This window comes from Nicotiana sylvestris, chromosome 11, assembly GCF_000393655.2.
Source record: "Nicotiana sylvestris chromosome 11, ASM39365v2, whole genome shotgun sequence".
NCBI lineage: Eukaryota > Viridiplantae > Streptophyta > Magnoliopsida > Solanales > Solanaceae > Nicotiana > Nicotiana sylvestris.
Genome location: NC_091067.1, coordinates 50,870,915 through 50,885,234, shown reverse-complemented (window position 1 = coordinate 50,885,234; position 14,320 = coordinate 50,870,915). Strand labels below are relative to the sequence as shown.

At 37.9% G+C, this 14,320-nt stretch overlaps 1 protein-coding gene across 1 annotated transcript; it reads left to right on the top strand.

The window, feature by feature from the left end:
• The first annotated feature begins 13,283 nt into the window (after positions 1-13,283).
• LOC104242259 (uncharacterized) lies at positions 13,284-13,763 on the top strand. The gene has a single exon (XM_009797288.1). It carries the CDS (start codon positions 13,284-13,286, stop codon positions 13,761-13,763), a length of 480 nt encoding a protein of 159 aa, XP_009795590.1.
• Positions 13,764-14,320: the final 557 nt, after the last annotated feature.

Genomic DNA, 14,320 nt, shown 5'->3' with positions numbered 1-14,320 from the left:
TGACGACGAAGACGAAGAGAAGATGAAGCAGCCCGTAGCTACTGCCGCGACGAGCAGCAGCAGCAGTCCGTCCAACACCTGCTGTGACGAGCAGCAACAGCACTACGTAGGAAGCAGAAGCAACGGCGGAGGAAGGAGGAGAATAAACGGCGATAGGCGTGTTTGGATGACGACGTGTTTGCTGAAACGCAGTTGCGCGAGCAGCAGCAGTTCAGTCATGTTTGGTTGAAACAGAAGCAGCAGCGACATGGATGACAACGAAAACACGAAGAAGAAGAAGAAGCAGCTGAACGCAGGAAGAAGGAGAAGCAGCTGAATGCAGTAGGGGAAGTCATGGATGAGCTCAAACTCGACGATGACGAAGCTTGACGGAGGAGGGCAACTATGGAGTTGTTGGTGTGTGTGTGCGTGAGTGACGGGGTGAGGGGCGTTCGTGGGGGAGGCTGGTCGACGTTGCAGGCTGGGGTTTGTGGGGGGGGGGGGCAGCCATGGGAGCTTGAGAAACTTGGAGAAGAAGAAGAAAATAGGAAAGAGGGGGGTGGCGGATTGGTTAGGTTTTTGTAGGGTTTTCTTCTCTTTTTTTTTTGTTTTGTGTTGTTTGTAAGATAAAAGGATGTTGGGTTATGGACTGGGTCGACCCAGTTCAAAATGGACTGGGTCGTAGGGAAGATTGGGCCATTTTTTGGGCCTATGGCTTGAAATCGAAGAAGAGGCCCAATTCCGACTTTCTTTATATTTTCGCTCTTTTTTCTTCTTTTATTTCTCTAAAACTAAATTATAAAAATACTTAAACTATTATTAAGAATTAAATTAAGTTATAAAAGCGCAAATTAACTCCCAATAACAATTAACGCACAATTAAGTAATAATTAAGCATAAAATTGTATATTTGGACATTAAATGCTAAAAATGCAAACGATGCCTATTTTTGTAATTTTTAATTTTTGTAAAACAAATTTAATTACTAACAACTGTAGAATTAAATCCTACATGCAAAATGCGACATATTTTTGTATTTTTTATTAATTTATCAAATAAACACGCACAGACAAATACAAATAATTATTCAAAATATCACAAAATATCACAAAATTGCACACCAAAGAAAAATCATTTTATTTTTGGATTTTTTGGGAGTAATTCTCATATAGGGCAAAAATCACGTGCTTACAGCTGCCCCTCTTTGCCCGGATACACGAAGGGTTTTCGTGGATAGATTATTGTATTCGACTGTATTCACGGCACGAAACAGGGGATTACACTGTTTTTAAAACGGAAAGTGAATCAATTAACATAATAGACTCCTAATATAACTCAACAAACTCAATTATAACACACAAATTTTGTATTTTTAGTTATAAAAAAGATTCTCAACCGAAAAACACCCCAAAAACATAGCAATCTTCAGAGAAATTATATAATACATCTGAATACATAAATTATATTAATTAAAAAAAACTTATGAATACATTCATGGCATATAGCGAGACAGTGAATACAATGAAATACATAGAATATAGCGGGATACATTGAAATACAATGAGAAAAAAATAGTGAATGAAATACATGGAATACAACGAGACACATCGAATTACAATGAAAAAAAAGACAATGAATACAATGAAATACATGAAAAAACATTGAAATATATTAATTGAAAATCAAGTTGCTCAGCCCTAAACTCCATCGTCTTTGTTCAAGAACAAACTAATCAGATTATATGTCGGCGGCTGCTGTTCAAGAATCAGTTTAATGTCGCCGACTGCTGTTATTGGTGAGAATCTTGAACATAGCAATCTTCAAGAATCAGTGCATCTACTATAATGGGATGGGGGCTTTGCACAAGAATTAGTTTTGACTGATAATTAATATATCTACAAATCAAGGAAATAAGGGACAGAGAAAGGGAGAGAGGAGAAAATCAATTTTATTAGCATAAAGATTGTTGGTGAGAATCTTGAACAAAGTAATCTTCAAGAATCAGTGCATCTGTTATAACAGGATGGGGGCTTTGCACACAAATAAGTTTAGTGTCGGCGACCATTTTTCTTCTTGATTGCCCATAGAACCTTTTTGTGGTACAACTTGGAATGAGAAAGTTTTCCCACTCCACGAATCAGCTCTGGATTGAGGGGACTCTTTGTTGCGGCCATTGGTGAAAGTTGATCGGAGGAAGAGATTTGAAATTTTAGTGGGATGGGGGAAGAGAATGGGATGTATCAAAGTAGAGAGAGAAAAAAAATAGTGTAACTGATTAGCGTATTTAGTGGTTTAGGGCTAGGAGGTAACCAAAATTAAATATTTTGCTATAAACGTTAAAAGATATCTATAGAATATAATTTTTTTAAATGGTATTTATTTAAAATAAATATGGTGTTAACCTTTAGCAAAGGAGGTAAAAATTCCAAAAATATTTACTCGGTTTAATTCCTATATTCAGTTGTTACTCGGTTTACCATTAATTGCTTTTTTTATTCACTCTAATAGTCTAATTAGTCCTTATCTTCCCATCATCTTCTCTTTTTCCCCCTTCTTCTCTTTGTTTCTGCTCCATCCCCTAGGATCATATCTCACCTCCATTGAAATCATCAAATGCTATTTTCTCCGTTCCAATTTATGTGAATTTATTTAATTGGACGCGAAATTTAAGAAAAAATGAAGATTTTTAAAATTTGTGGTCCTAAACAAGTCAAGAAGGGACCCAGAGTATTTGTGTGGTTATAAAAGCTTCTTATTAAGGGTAAAATTGTAAGTTTAAGCTAAATTATTGCCAAATTTAGAAAATGGTCATTCTTTTTTAAACGGATCAAAAAGGAAATATGTTCACATAAACTGGAACAGAAGAGTATATGTTAATAACCCCATGAACTGATTCATCGTTATCAAGCAAAACAAGGGTTTTACAACTTTTGACACCAAGTACAGTGTTAAGTAGACCGATCTCTATTATATTAATATTTATTTATACCTTGATGGTTATTGGTAAAAGTTGAATACCAAAACCTCTAATTTGGAATAGAACAACTCATATCACTGGAGGACAACCTTTGATAGAATAATGTATCCTCCGTGATTATACTTTTCTACTTTAGAAAGATTTGGACATCAGTGTTTAACACTGAATTATGATTACATATTAGTTTAAAAATAAATATGTGAACATTGAATGATTAAAAATTAGTTTAAAAATAAATGTGCGGGATTTAGCAGGAGTTTAAAACCTGGGACCACTCTAGAAAAGTCTAGAAATTTCTCACAGAACCAGTGTGGCGTGGGAAAACAGGGGCCTCACCGACAAATTGTGGCAGTTTTTGCAAAACGTGTACACAATTAGTCTTTTCCTAAAAAAGTAAAGAATGCCAACTAGGTTAAGTTATGCAGTGCACGTATCATATACGTAATATAGCTAAGTATATTAGATGAAGTACTTTCCTATTTAGTTTGTTCTAAAATAAATAATATATTTTTAAATTTGAAAATAATTTAATTTTAAATTTTTTATTTTACTCATTTTACCCTTAATGACAAGCTTTTATAACCACACAAATGTCATGGCCCCATAAACCTTTTACCCCTTAATCTTTTAAGATCAGAAGTTTCAAAAGTATTCTTTTTCTTTTTCCCCATTGGACTTGACTTGTTTTTCGAGAATAATACTTAAACTTTGCGGGGATCTTATGACCCCCCTATATTTGTTCAAAATGAAATAAATACCATCTTTTATGACCAATTTCGAATACAAGGAATGTTGTATGTTTCATGCACCAATAATAAATTGCCACGTAATTTTTTCCTTTCCAGTGTTATTTTTATTTTCTATTTTCTATTTTTTATTGTCTTCGCCGCAACATTTCCTCGATCATGGCCACGAACAATCTTCTCATCCCTTCGATGATATCATCTTCCGGTGGTGGGCTCTGACCCAAGCCCGGAACATGCTCTGGTACAAAAACATTTTCCTATGGTTACCATTATAGGTCCTTCAAGTTGTAGGCAGATATCCTAAGTCGACGATACCTTTCTTCCTTTTAGGTTGAATTGGTTCTGTTATCCCATATCATCGGGCTCCCAGCCCAGTCCCTGGTCGATATCCATACTTTATCATTTCTCGCATTTCCATGTTCGACCTATACGGTGATTGCATACTATGATATTGTTCATTCTTCTCCATTTCTATTGCTTGCATTATCCTTATCTGCAAGCGACCCCGTCCAATCTTTATATAAAAGGAACCACATGATCCAAGTAAGTTTATTGGCGCCACTCCTCATGTATCACGATCTCTTAGAAATCCTACTCAAATTTCATACATTAATGGAGAGTGGAAGGAAATGTCCCTGCCATATGTATCCAGGGCCTTCCTAGTAGCAGATTGTATGAAGACGAAATATCCATTACATGAAACAATATCGGGAACTCAACTTGTCCAATCTGCAAGGCTAAGTAGATTTCTCCGTTGACATCCTTCTACGGCCCATCGAAAACCCTTACTCTCACATGACTCTCTTTCACTTCCCTCAAATAAATGCCTAGTTCCCGTAGAGTAGAGAATGGTCAAATGTTTACTCCAGATCCCCCATCGACCGGTACTCGAGATATGACTTTGTCTCCACACTTGACTATAACATGCAGAGCCTTGTTGTGATCCATCCCCTCCACAAGAAGTTCATCTCTCCGTAAGGAAATTTTGTTTGCCTCAACCATTTTCCTAATAGTTGCTACCAGCACCTCACTAGTGGTATTGCTTGGCATGCTTACCCCGCTTAGCACTTTTACCAGAGCATCTTGTGACTGTCGGAGCTCATCGACAAATTCATAATTGATATGTGGCCAGGGGTCTTGCTCAAGTGTTCTACTACGGAGTATTCTTTAATATGTATCCTTTTCCAAAACTCTACTGCCTCTTGTGCATTTTGTGTTTCTCCTTTAATTCTTCTCCCTACTCGGATTCCCTCGATTCACCTCTTTTGGAGCGTAACACATTCCTGACCTACTCATCCCATGAGCAGCTGCGGTGTCTTTCATCTTGCCCTTTGCCTTCAACTGATAATTCCAGGGAGCTATTTTATATTCTCGACTCCCCTCGTCTCTAACGGCGGTGCTGGGCTATTGTGGGTATGTCTGAACCATCACGAGAAGTTTAAGCTACATAGTGGTTAACGAAGTTGCCCGAGGTGGTGTTCTTGTAGCTTCGACATTCCCAATAGTAACGATATTTCCGTTCAAGTCATAGTCCTCGTCCAATATGATCATGTTGGATCCTTGGTTTCTGTGGTTTGATAGTGGGTTACAGTTTACATTTGGTAGGGCTGGGGTGCATTGGATAGCTCTGCTCTTAATCAATAATTCGATCTCATTCTTCAATCTATAACAATCCACGGTGTCATACCCAGGAACTCCTGAATGATAGACATATCATTAGCTCACATCGAAATATTTGAAGGGTTAGTCGGGTTGTCCTTTCCACTGGGTATATTAGTCTGTCTCTTCTCAACCTTTCGAACAATTAAGCTAAAGGCTCGACAAGTGGGATAAAGTTTCTGGGATTCTTTTCTTCAAAGTTTGGGCATGGCATCGGTGCATTGGTAGGTATGTTTTGGTGGGTGGTGGTTTGAACGGGAGAATATAGTCGTGGCGGGTTTGGAGGTATATCGGCTCAGGCTGGTTGCAGTGAGGTTGAGCATTGTAGTATGGTTGAGTGTTATATACAGGGGCATAAGTGGATTGATGTAGAGGATGAATGGTTTTGGGGTAGGAGTTGGTTTGGTGAGAAGGACTCGACTGATAGTTGGGGACAATTGTCGTTACTTCCTCTTTCTTTTTCTTCCCACTGCCAATAAAAAAGAATTGTATAGCCTTGCTAGCAGCTTGTAGTGCGGCCATTGACTGTATCTTACTTGACTTGACCTTCTCCCAAGAAATCTCTCATTTTGACCAGCTCAGGAATTTTTGACCCATCATCTTTTCGAAATAGATCCCTTCTTGAGCGCGGATAAAATACTTAGTAAGCTCGTTATCATCCAACATGGTTGTGCCTTAGCAGCTTCTAATCTCTAGCGAAGAGCATATTCTTGAAATGATTCAGAGGGCTTCTTCTGTAGATTCACCAAAGCGAATTTGTCCGGGTGATCTAAGTGTTAAATCTGAAGTGATTCATAAAACCTTCAACCATGTCCTGCCACTCCCTCCAATTCCTAGGGTCTTGTCTCGTGTATCATGTAAGCTCTTCTTTAGTCAGACTCCATATAAATAGTTTCATTCTTAACTTTTCGTTTCTCCCCAGTTTGACCAAATTGTCACAGTATGCTTAAGTGAGTGTTGGGGTTGCTTGTCCCATCAAAAATATCAAACTTTGGCGGTTTGTACCCTGTGGGCATGTCAACATCAAGATGTATGCATAGGTTCTCATAATCCAAGCTCTCTCCTTCGAGCAACTTAGAGGTTCTTCATTTGTTTTCTCAATGCTCATAGTTGTTCCGACACTGACTCCTCTTCTTTGCATTTTGCACTCTCTCCATTTTGGCATATTGGTCTATCTCATAGGGCACTATGGCCATGACGGGCGTGGTAAAGGTGGGTTCAAAGGAGGCATATACTGGTGGAACATGCCGCTCATGTGTGGCGGTGCGTGCCGCATGTATATATTGTGTATGGGTTTTGGTAAAAGTGACGTTGCCACGAGGAGGGGTGTGAACAAAATTGGTGGTGGCTGGTCGATTTTGTGATGCTTTGACATAGTTTGGAACATAGGGTGTGTGTATGGGATGGTTTGGTGGATTTGTGGTGTTACTAGAGGTATGACTTGAGTGTTAAGGAAGGAAAATGGTCAGGGATTGAATCTATGGAAGTGAAGAGGGGTGGTTGCGGAAGCGTTGTCATGGCCAGCTGAGGCAGCTCCGCATTTGATGTACTTCTTCTCTCAATGACTCCATCTCCTATTCCATTCGGGCAACATGTTCGTCATTTCGGGTATTATCCTTTCCCCTGATCTCCCTGGGTTGTCGGCTACCACTAGAGTGTTTGCGGCTGATTCGTCTGTTGTAGTCATCTTCCTCTTGGATCTCAAATTTTACGATGGCTCGTCCAGTTTATATACCAACACAAATAAACCTCTATTTTGTAGATAAATAAAACGATAAAGCAAGAAAATAAAAAAAAGTAGAAGTCAGTTTCCGGTATTGCATAAATATAAGTAGATAGAGCAGTTAATTCACGTATTCAGACAAGCATGTTTTCTAAGATACGTACGGACTTCTCTTTGCCGGAGGTAGGCCTATATCACGAGTGGTTAACAAATAAACAGATTTTGACACATTCGGATCCGAAGCAAACTTTAATTTCATTGATATAATTTGTGTATTACAATAAGGCTTCATCACTAATGCATGATGGGGACAGTTGTTAATGGCTACAACATGGTTGTCAAAGGTTTACAAAAGATTGTATGTTCTTATAGATTTCCCATAGGGAATGAAAAGATACAAGAAAGGGAAATCAACCAATGACTAAATAATTATACCTGGAGTCTCCTCCTAAGCTTTCTTCTTCCGGCTCTTCCTCGGGGTCCTCTTCAACCTCCTCCTCATACTCATCATTGTTGTACTCTAGTTTCTCCTCTGGTTCTATCTCCTACTTGATCTGTATGTACTCAATTACTTGGTTATCATCATCCGGCGGTGGCAGCACGTGGTCGACTGATCCCGACACTACCTGTCGATGCATGGCAGTGGTGGCGAGATAGTGGGGCAGGATCTGTGGAATATTTGCAAAGCTGCTGCTGACTCCTCCAACCCGGTTAATCCCTCTCTACTCGGCCTAGCCAACTCTTCTTCTTTGTTGATTCATACAAAGTACCCAGGCATGCATCGGGGATTTTGTCCCATTTCCGTTGTGATCAAATCGTTACACTATCTTGGAACCTCCTTACCCTTGGGATCAGAATCTACCCGTTGTAATCATCATCATACAAATCTATCCTTGAATAGAGAGGCACGTCTTGAATCAGACCAAATTGCCTTAAAACCCTCAAAGGTGAGTACCACTAAATCCCTTCTAATCCTACCAACACGATGAAGTACTTCCCGGGGCTTCTCAAGATTGCCCTGCCACTCAACCACGAAAGTTTCTAATTGATAAATTCTCTACTTAGATTGGTCAACAATTCTCGCCGCTCCTCCTGGCCATGCGGTGTAGTCCAAAGCCTCATCCTTTAATTATGGATGCGGATCATGTTATTGATGCCAACAAACTAGTCAATGGTTGCCTCCCTCTGGAAGAAGTGCTCTGTAGCCCATATCTCTAGTAAATGGTTTCAGCCTCTAAGGAAATCATATCCTCTTGAACATGCCGATAGTGATTGAAATGTCTCTACCAATATCATAGGAACGAGGGTGGCCTGCAAATTTGCTTGAAAGGTTTCCAAAATAAGGGGCATCAAGTTGATATTGATTCATCCCTTTCTTTGTGGGAAAACCAACATTCCCAATAGTGTTAGAGAAAAGGTTAAGGGGCGGAGGCTCTCCCATGCTTCTTGATCATACTGGAATTCCTCAAGATGCCACTCATAGCTCTCCCGGAGCCCGAATTTTTCACATAGCTGATCCAAACTCACCCATCCATCTTCGACGTTTCTCAAATTTCAGCCCGGATGTTCATCAAGGCAGTTAGTACTCCCAGGTGTGTTCTGATCTTGTTCCCGTGCTCCCGCAGAATGTTCCTCCACCACTGCTTTAATTTGTGAGGTGCACCCATGACCATGTTAATCTCAGGGACGTTGCGGTTGATTTCCATCTAAAGGGGTGAAAAGATTTGGTAAGTATTTTCTCCGGATCATTAATGTCTTTTCTGAATTGGTTCGCCGTTCCACATAAAGCATATCGTTGGTTGCATAACCCGTTGACATTGAGGTGGATTTTCTAATTGTGAATCAATACCAAAGATTGACCCACCTAAGCTTTATGCAGCATGACTTATGTTTGCTAAGAGTATATTGTTTCCTAATTTTGGAGTTCAATAGGAAAGATGTGATGATAGTGTATAAAGTAGTAACAGATGATTGTGGTAAAGCAATAATATAAATAAATCGGTAAGCATGTATTAACATGTTGTAAAGTGTAAGCAAGTACAGTAAAACGAGTAAACATATATTTGCAATTTAAGCATGATTAAAGCAAAATATAACAAAACATCCTCAAAGTTCAAGTCTAGCTTAAGTCTGCTAAGATCAGAACCTAAAGGTAAAGCTCCCAGCAGAGTCGCCATGTTGTTGCATCCTATTTTGCACTAGTCAAAACAAAATACAACTAATGTTTCTTCTAAAGTTGATAAAAGACATTTGCCACCTAATATATTAAGGTATATCATGGTACCTTTAGGTTTGTGAGATTATTATCCTAATGGTCTGCTAACCAGTGAGATTTGGGTAAGGGTTCTAGTTATTCTACAAGAAAGGTGTTAGACACCCCTCAAAATCTACCTGAGATAGCTCCTTAGGCTTAGGCCAGGTTTGGGGAAAGAAATGTCTATATCCTGCTTAGTTAGTGTTTAAAGTCTGTGAAAATATTCTAAGTCTTATCTGAAAATTCACTATTTTTAAGAAGGTTGTGTATACAAAAAGTAGTAATCTGTTTTTGAGTTTATAAGTAGGAAATCATCCTTAAAAATATATCTATATTTATTGGGTTGAAGACTAGACATGCTTTTGTCTTCGAGGAAAATCTTGTGTTTAAAAATTCTTTATTTTGAAAGAAGTTGAGCGCGTGTTAACAGAAAATGTGGTTACTTATTTGTAACTTAGTAGAGTAAGAAGCTAAAATATTCCTTAAGTTGAGTATGTCTTATTTGCAAATCAATTTCAGCGGGAACCTTGTATTTTAAAACTCGTTGAGGTCCATCAGTTCACAAACTTGGCTGTGTTTGATTTTTACTTCTTGAAAACAACTTCTCCAATTGATTTGCAATTTGCTTTCTTCAAAGAGAGTTCACTTTCGTTTTTGAATCTGCCAAGTTTTAAAACTTACTGAAAATCGTTAGTGATAACAAGATAAGGCCTTTTTGTTTGTTGAAAAGATAAGTTTTGAATTAATGGTGATGAAACATTAAGGGAACTATACGAGCAGGATTTCTAATTTAACTTTTACCTATGAGCCTCGATTTGCCTATATTCCTACACAATTAAAGTATCAAAATTATCCAATAACAAAGTTAGTCATTCAGAGATATACACATATAAAACGACAAACAACAGTGAATATTGTTTAAGATAAAGGAAAGAAAGAAGCTGGACTCTTGATGTGCGCCAGCTGATAGCCAGGCCCAGCAAGATGCACACAAGTTGCAAACTCATCACGAATGACCCAAATGTAGAAAATGGACTTGAGCTCCAAATGGGCTCAACAAGACCAATTTGAATTCATGCATATAAAGAAAAGAGAATAATTAGTATATACCCATGTGAGGCAGAAATAAAACAATATCATGATATGCATAAAAGATAAAAAATACAGTAGAGTCATTTTCTATTTTTGAGTTAATCCTATGAGGATTAATAAGAGTTGATGACTAAAGACTTAGCGTAAATCCTTATTTATGGTTATAATCCCTCTTTGTGAACCTTTGACACTTCAGATTTCACAAGGGTCTCCCGGACCCCGAGTAGTGCTTGTGTTAAGGAGCGTTGTCATAACCGCAGAATAAGTTTTTACATCCAAATACCCTTAGACACCCACTAGTAATCTTATCAAAGGTTTTAACACAAATAAATGGATCAACATAGTAATTTCACATTGCCAAGATAAACAGTAGGTGTAAGAGTCGTGGTAAACCTTATCAAGGTTCAAACACACAAAACTCAACATCTTTGAATAGGATGATGTAGTTCATCATAAGAGCATAGAGAGCAACCCAGGGCACAATATTGATTAAGGAAAATTCATATCAAAGCATAGGGAACTACAGTAGGCATGGAGTCACTGTTGGAACATAATCAGAGAAGATCACAGAGCACAGGTAATAGACCTGCTTTATTACTCATGTCTTTAAGCTCAGGAGTGTTCACAAGCATGTATTATACAGAGATGAGCACATGTGTTTGTTTTATTGGCTCTACTTTAAGTTTAATGTTTCAGAGTTTTCTTATATATGTAGGTTCAGGTCATAAAAAGTTTCTCAGATGCTTCTAAAGCCTCAGCATAGTTAAGAGCAGGCATATATCTTATCATTTTAATATTTAGACTGATTATTCCATTTAGAATTCCTTAAGGGGCATGCCAACTAGTTAGGTTATCAGAAACATCAACCTAAATGGAAGAGTTAGTCTTGATATTGTTTAATCCAAATGACAGAATATCTACATGAAAGAACACATAAGTCATCAGACTTCCCAGTTATCAGACTCCATCAGCTTTAGGCTAAGTACTCTGTAGGTAGTGATAATAACATGCACAAGACTATGGGTGATGGCATTCACTTCAACATATAATAAAAACAGATTACAATAGTCTAACATGTAGACAGGTCTACTAGCAAGGTATATCAACAAAACTCAAAACATGATTTGTATACAAGTTATCATGATAGACATATATGATTCAGTTATATTCAGTTCTAAGAACATGCCTCCTAACATACTAACATGGTCCATTATATGGTTTCTTTTATTTCCAACCATCCTAAGAAGCATACAAAATCACTCTATCACAGTAGTATGAATAGGCCGCTAACTAGAGCCTAAGCCAACATGAGGATATGGGCAATGACACAATCATATTCCTAGGACTAAGGCAAAACATCATAGCAGTAGTGTTGGGCAAGTATTAATAGTTTTTTCAAGAGAGAAGTTTAAAAGGGTCTTATCTTATTTCATTTTGGTCTTCATGATAATATACACAGAACCAATTACTTGACTAACAGATCATATACAACATTATCAGCATAGTATTTCATTTAATTAATCATGAAGCTTTAATAGGGTTTAAGAGTAACAGCTATACATGGATCACTGAATATGCAGAACATGCATGTTATCAACTACCAATTTATCAGCTAAGGTCCTTAAAGTAAACAGGTTAAATACAAGACATGAAATATAAGGAAATCCCTTCACTACACCAAGACATGGCTACAAAATGTCACAAACAAGGTGGTCAAGTTAACCTCATTATTGGGGGATCAATAAACATATCTCAACTAGCTTAGCTAACATGGTAATGCTCATACGACTATCGTTTAACTAACAGGGGTGGGTCACACAAAATCAACGTAGAGGTTAACTCAACTAGTCATTGAGACTTAACCATAAGAATATCACTTAGTGTAGGATCATTTTTACTAATCAAATCATGTAAGGTAGGATTCAATTGCACAGATTCGATAACAACATCAATACAACAGATCTCAATCAGGAAATTCCTAATTTAACATTGAAAATAGCATGCAAAGGCATGACATAACAAATACAGCTTTACATCATTAGTATCTAACATGAACAATAAGAGAACCAACTTGGAAACTAATTAATTCAAGGTGAAGAAAGGGGGTCAGTATGCACTGACCTTTTGCATAGCAGTAAACCAAGAAAATATTGATTCTTAGCTGTTTGAAACCATAAACTCACAACAGTCCACTTAAACCAATTGAACTCGCCGAGAGATGAAAGATGAAAAGCAGAAGTTAGAGAAGAAACTACTGAAACCTAGATTTAGCTGAAGAAACTTGAACTTTTGATTTGTGTTGAAGTTACAAGTGGTCCAGCGGCCCAACACAAAGCTGAAGGCCCAACTTGAAATACTTAGTTGTATATATAAGTTAACTTACAAGTGTAGCCTCTTTGATAGAGATATCCATTCTTTATTAGTTATATATAAAGTACATAGTTCTAGAAGATTCAGAAAGATTTCTCTGTAAGAAACATATCAGAAATAAGAGTTCATTTTTCTCTCTCTCTTTGTGAATAGGGTTCACCCATTTATTTCATCAAATTACTCCGATCCTTGCGCGTAACATGGTATCAGAGCCCGGATTTGGGTGAATCGGAGCATCGGCCGTCGTCCGATGTTACCCTTGACGGACAATTTTGAAGTTTTTTTTGGTTTCCCAGTGTAGAGTTTGGTGACGTTTGTGGTTGTTACCGATTAACTCTTAGTTCTACAAATTCAAAGGTATTGCTCCTTCGATTTGCTGGAGAAAGCTGCTGATTTGGTGGAGAAGGCGGGTACTTTCTTCAATTTTGCTATCAATTTTTGTTGTTCAATTTGAATTTGAAACCCTTGTTTCTCAAATTTGCTATGGCTCAATTAGAAACCTCATCTGATACTTCTACTTCTACCTTACCTAATAATTCGGTTACTGTTGAGCCCTCAAACCCACTGTACCTCTATCCAACTGACAACCCTGGTACTATCATCATTGCCGATCGATTAAATGGTATGGGATATGGAAGTTGGAGAAGGGGAATGCTGATCGGTTTGTCGTGTAAGAATAAGCTCGACATAATCAATGGGACTATTTCCAAACATAATGTTGCATCTCCATTCTATGAGCCTTGGTGTCGATGTAACGACATGGTAATTGCTTGGATACTGAATAGTTTGGAAGCTGAAATTAGGGAAAGTGCTATGTATACAAAGTCAGCTGCAAAGTTATGGAAGGACATTGAGAAACGATATGGACAGCCCAATGGGAGCAAAGTGTATCAGATCCGTAAGGCTCTATCATCTATTTCTCTAAGGAGCTTCGAATATTGCTTCCTACTTTTCCAGAATTAAGAAGTTGTGGGATGAGCTAGAATATTCCATAACATATCCTGATTGTGTGTGTGGATGTAAATAGGCATTTCAAAAATTGAAAGAAGATCAGAAGCTTCATCAGTTCCTTATGGGTTTGAACGACAATTATTCTACCATCAGGAGGAACATTCTGGCCATGAAACCTCTTAAGACATAGACACTGCGTATGCTATGCTGGTTAATGATGAAAGTCAATGTGGGGCACAAGCTTTAGTTCCATCTTTCTCTTCCGAGTCTGCTTCTTTCTCCACTGGTGTTCAGAAACCATATACTGGTTCTTCCCCTGTTGGCATCTAGAAAACTTATTCACAAAAGGTTAATTTCGATTCTAAAAGGGCAAGTGTCATATGCAAGTACTGCAAAAAGCCTAGCCACACCATAAAAAAATGTTACAAACTTCATGGGTATCCTAACACTTTTCAGAACACTGTCCAGTTCAATAGGTTTAAGAAGCCTGCTGGTTATGCTCATGTTTTAGAGGCTTAGAGTTTGGGACCAACAGATGGGTGTGCTTCTGATAATAAGATTAAACACTT

What these genes read in the sequence shown, in the direction of transcription:
- LOC104242259 (XM_009797288.1), top strand. Translation starts at nt 13,284, where the DNA reads ATGGCTCAATTAGAAACCTCATCTGATACTTCTACTTCTACCTTACCT.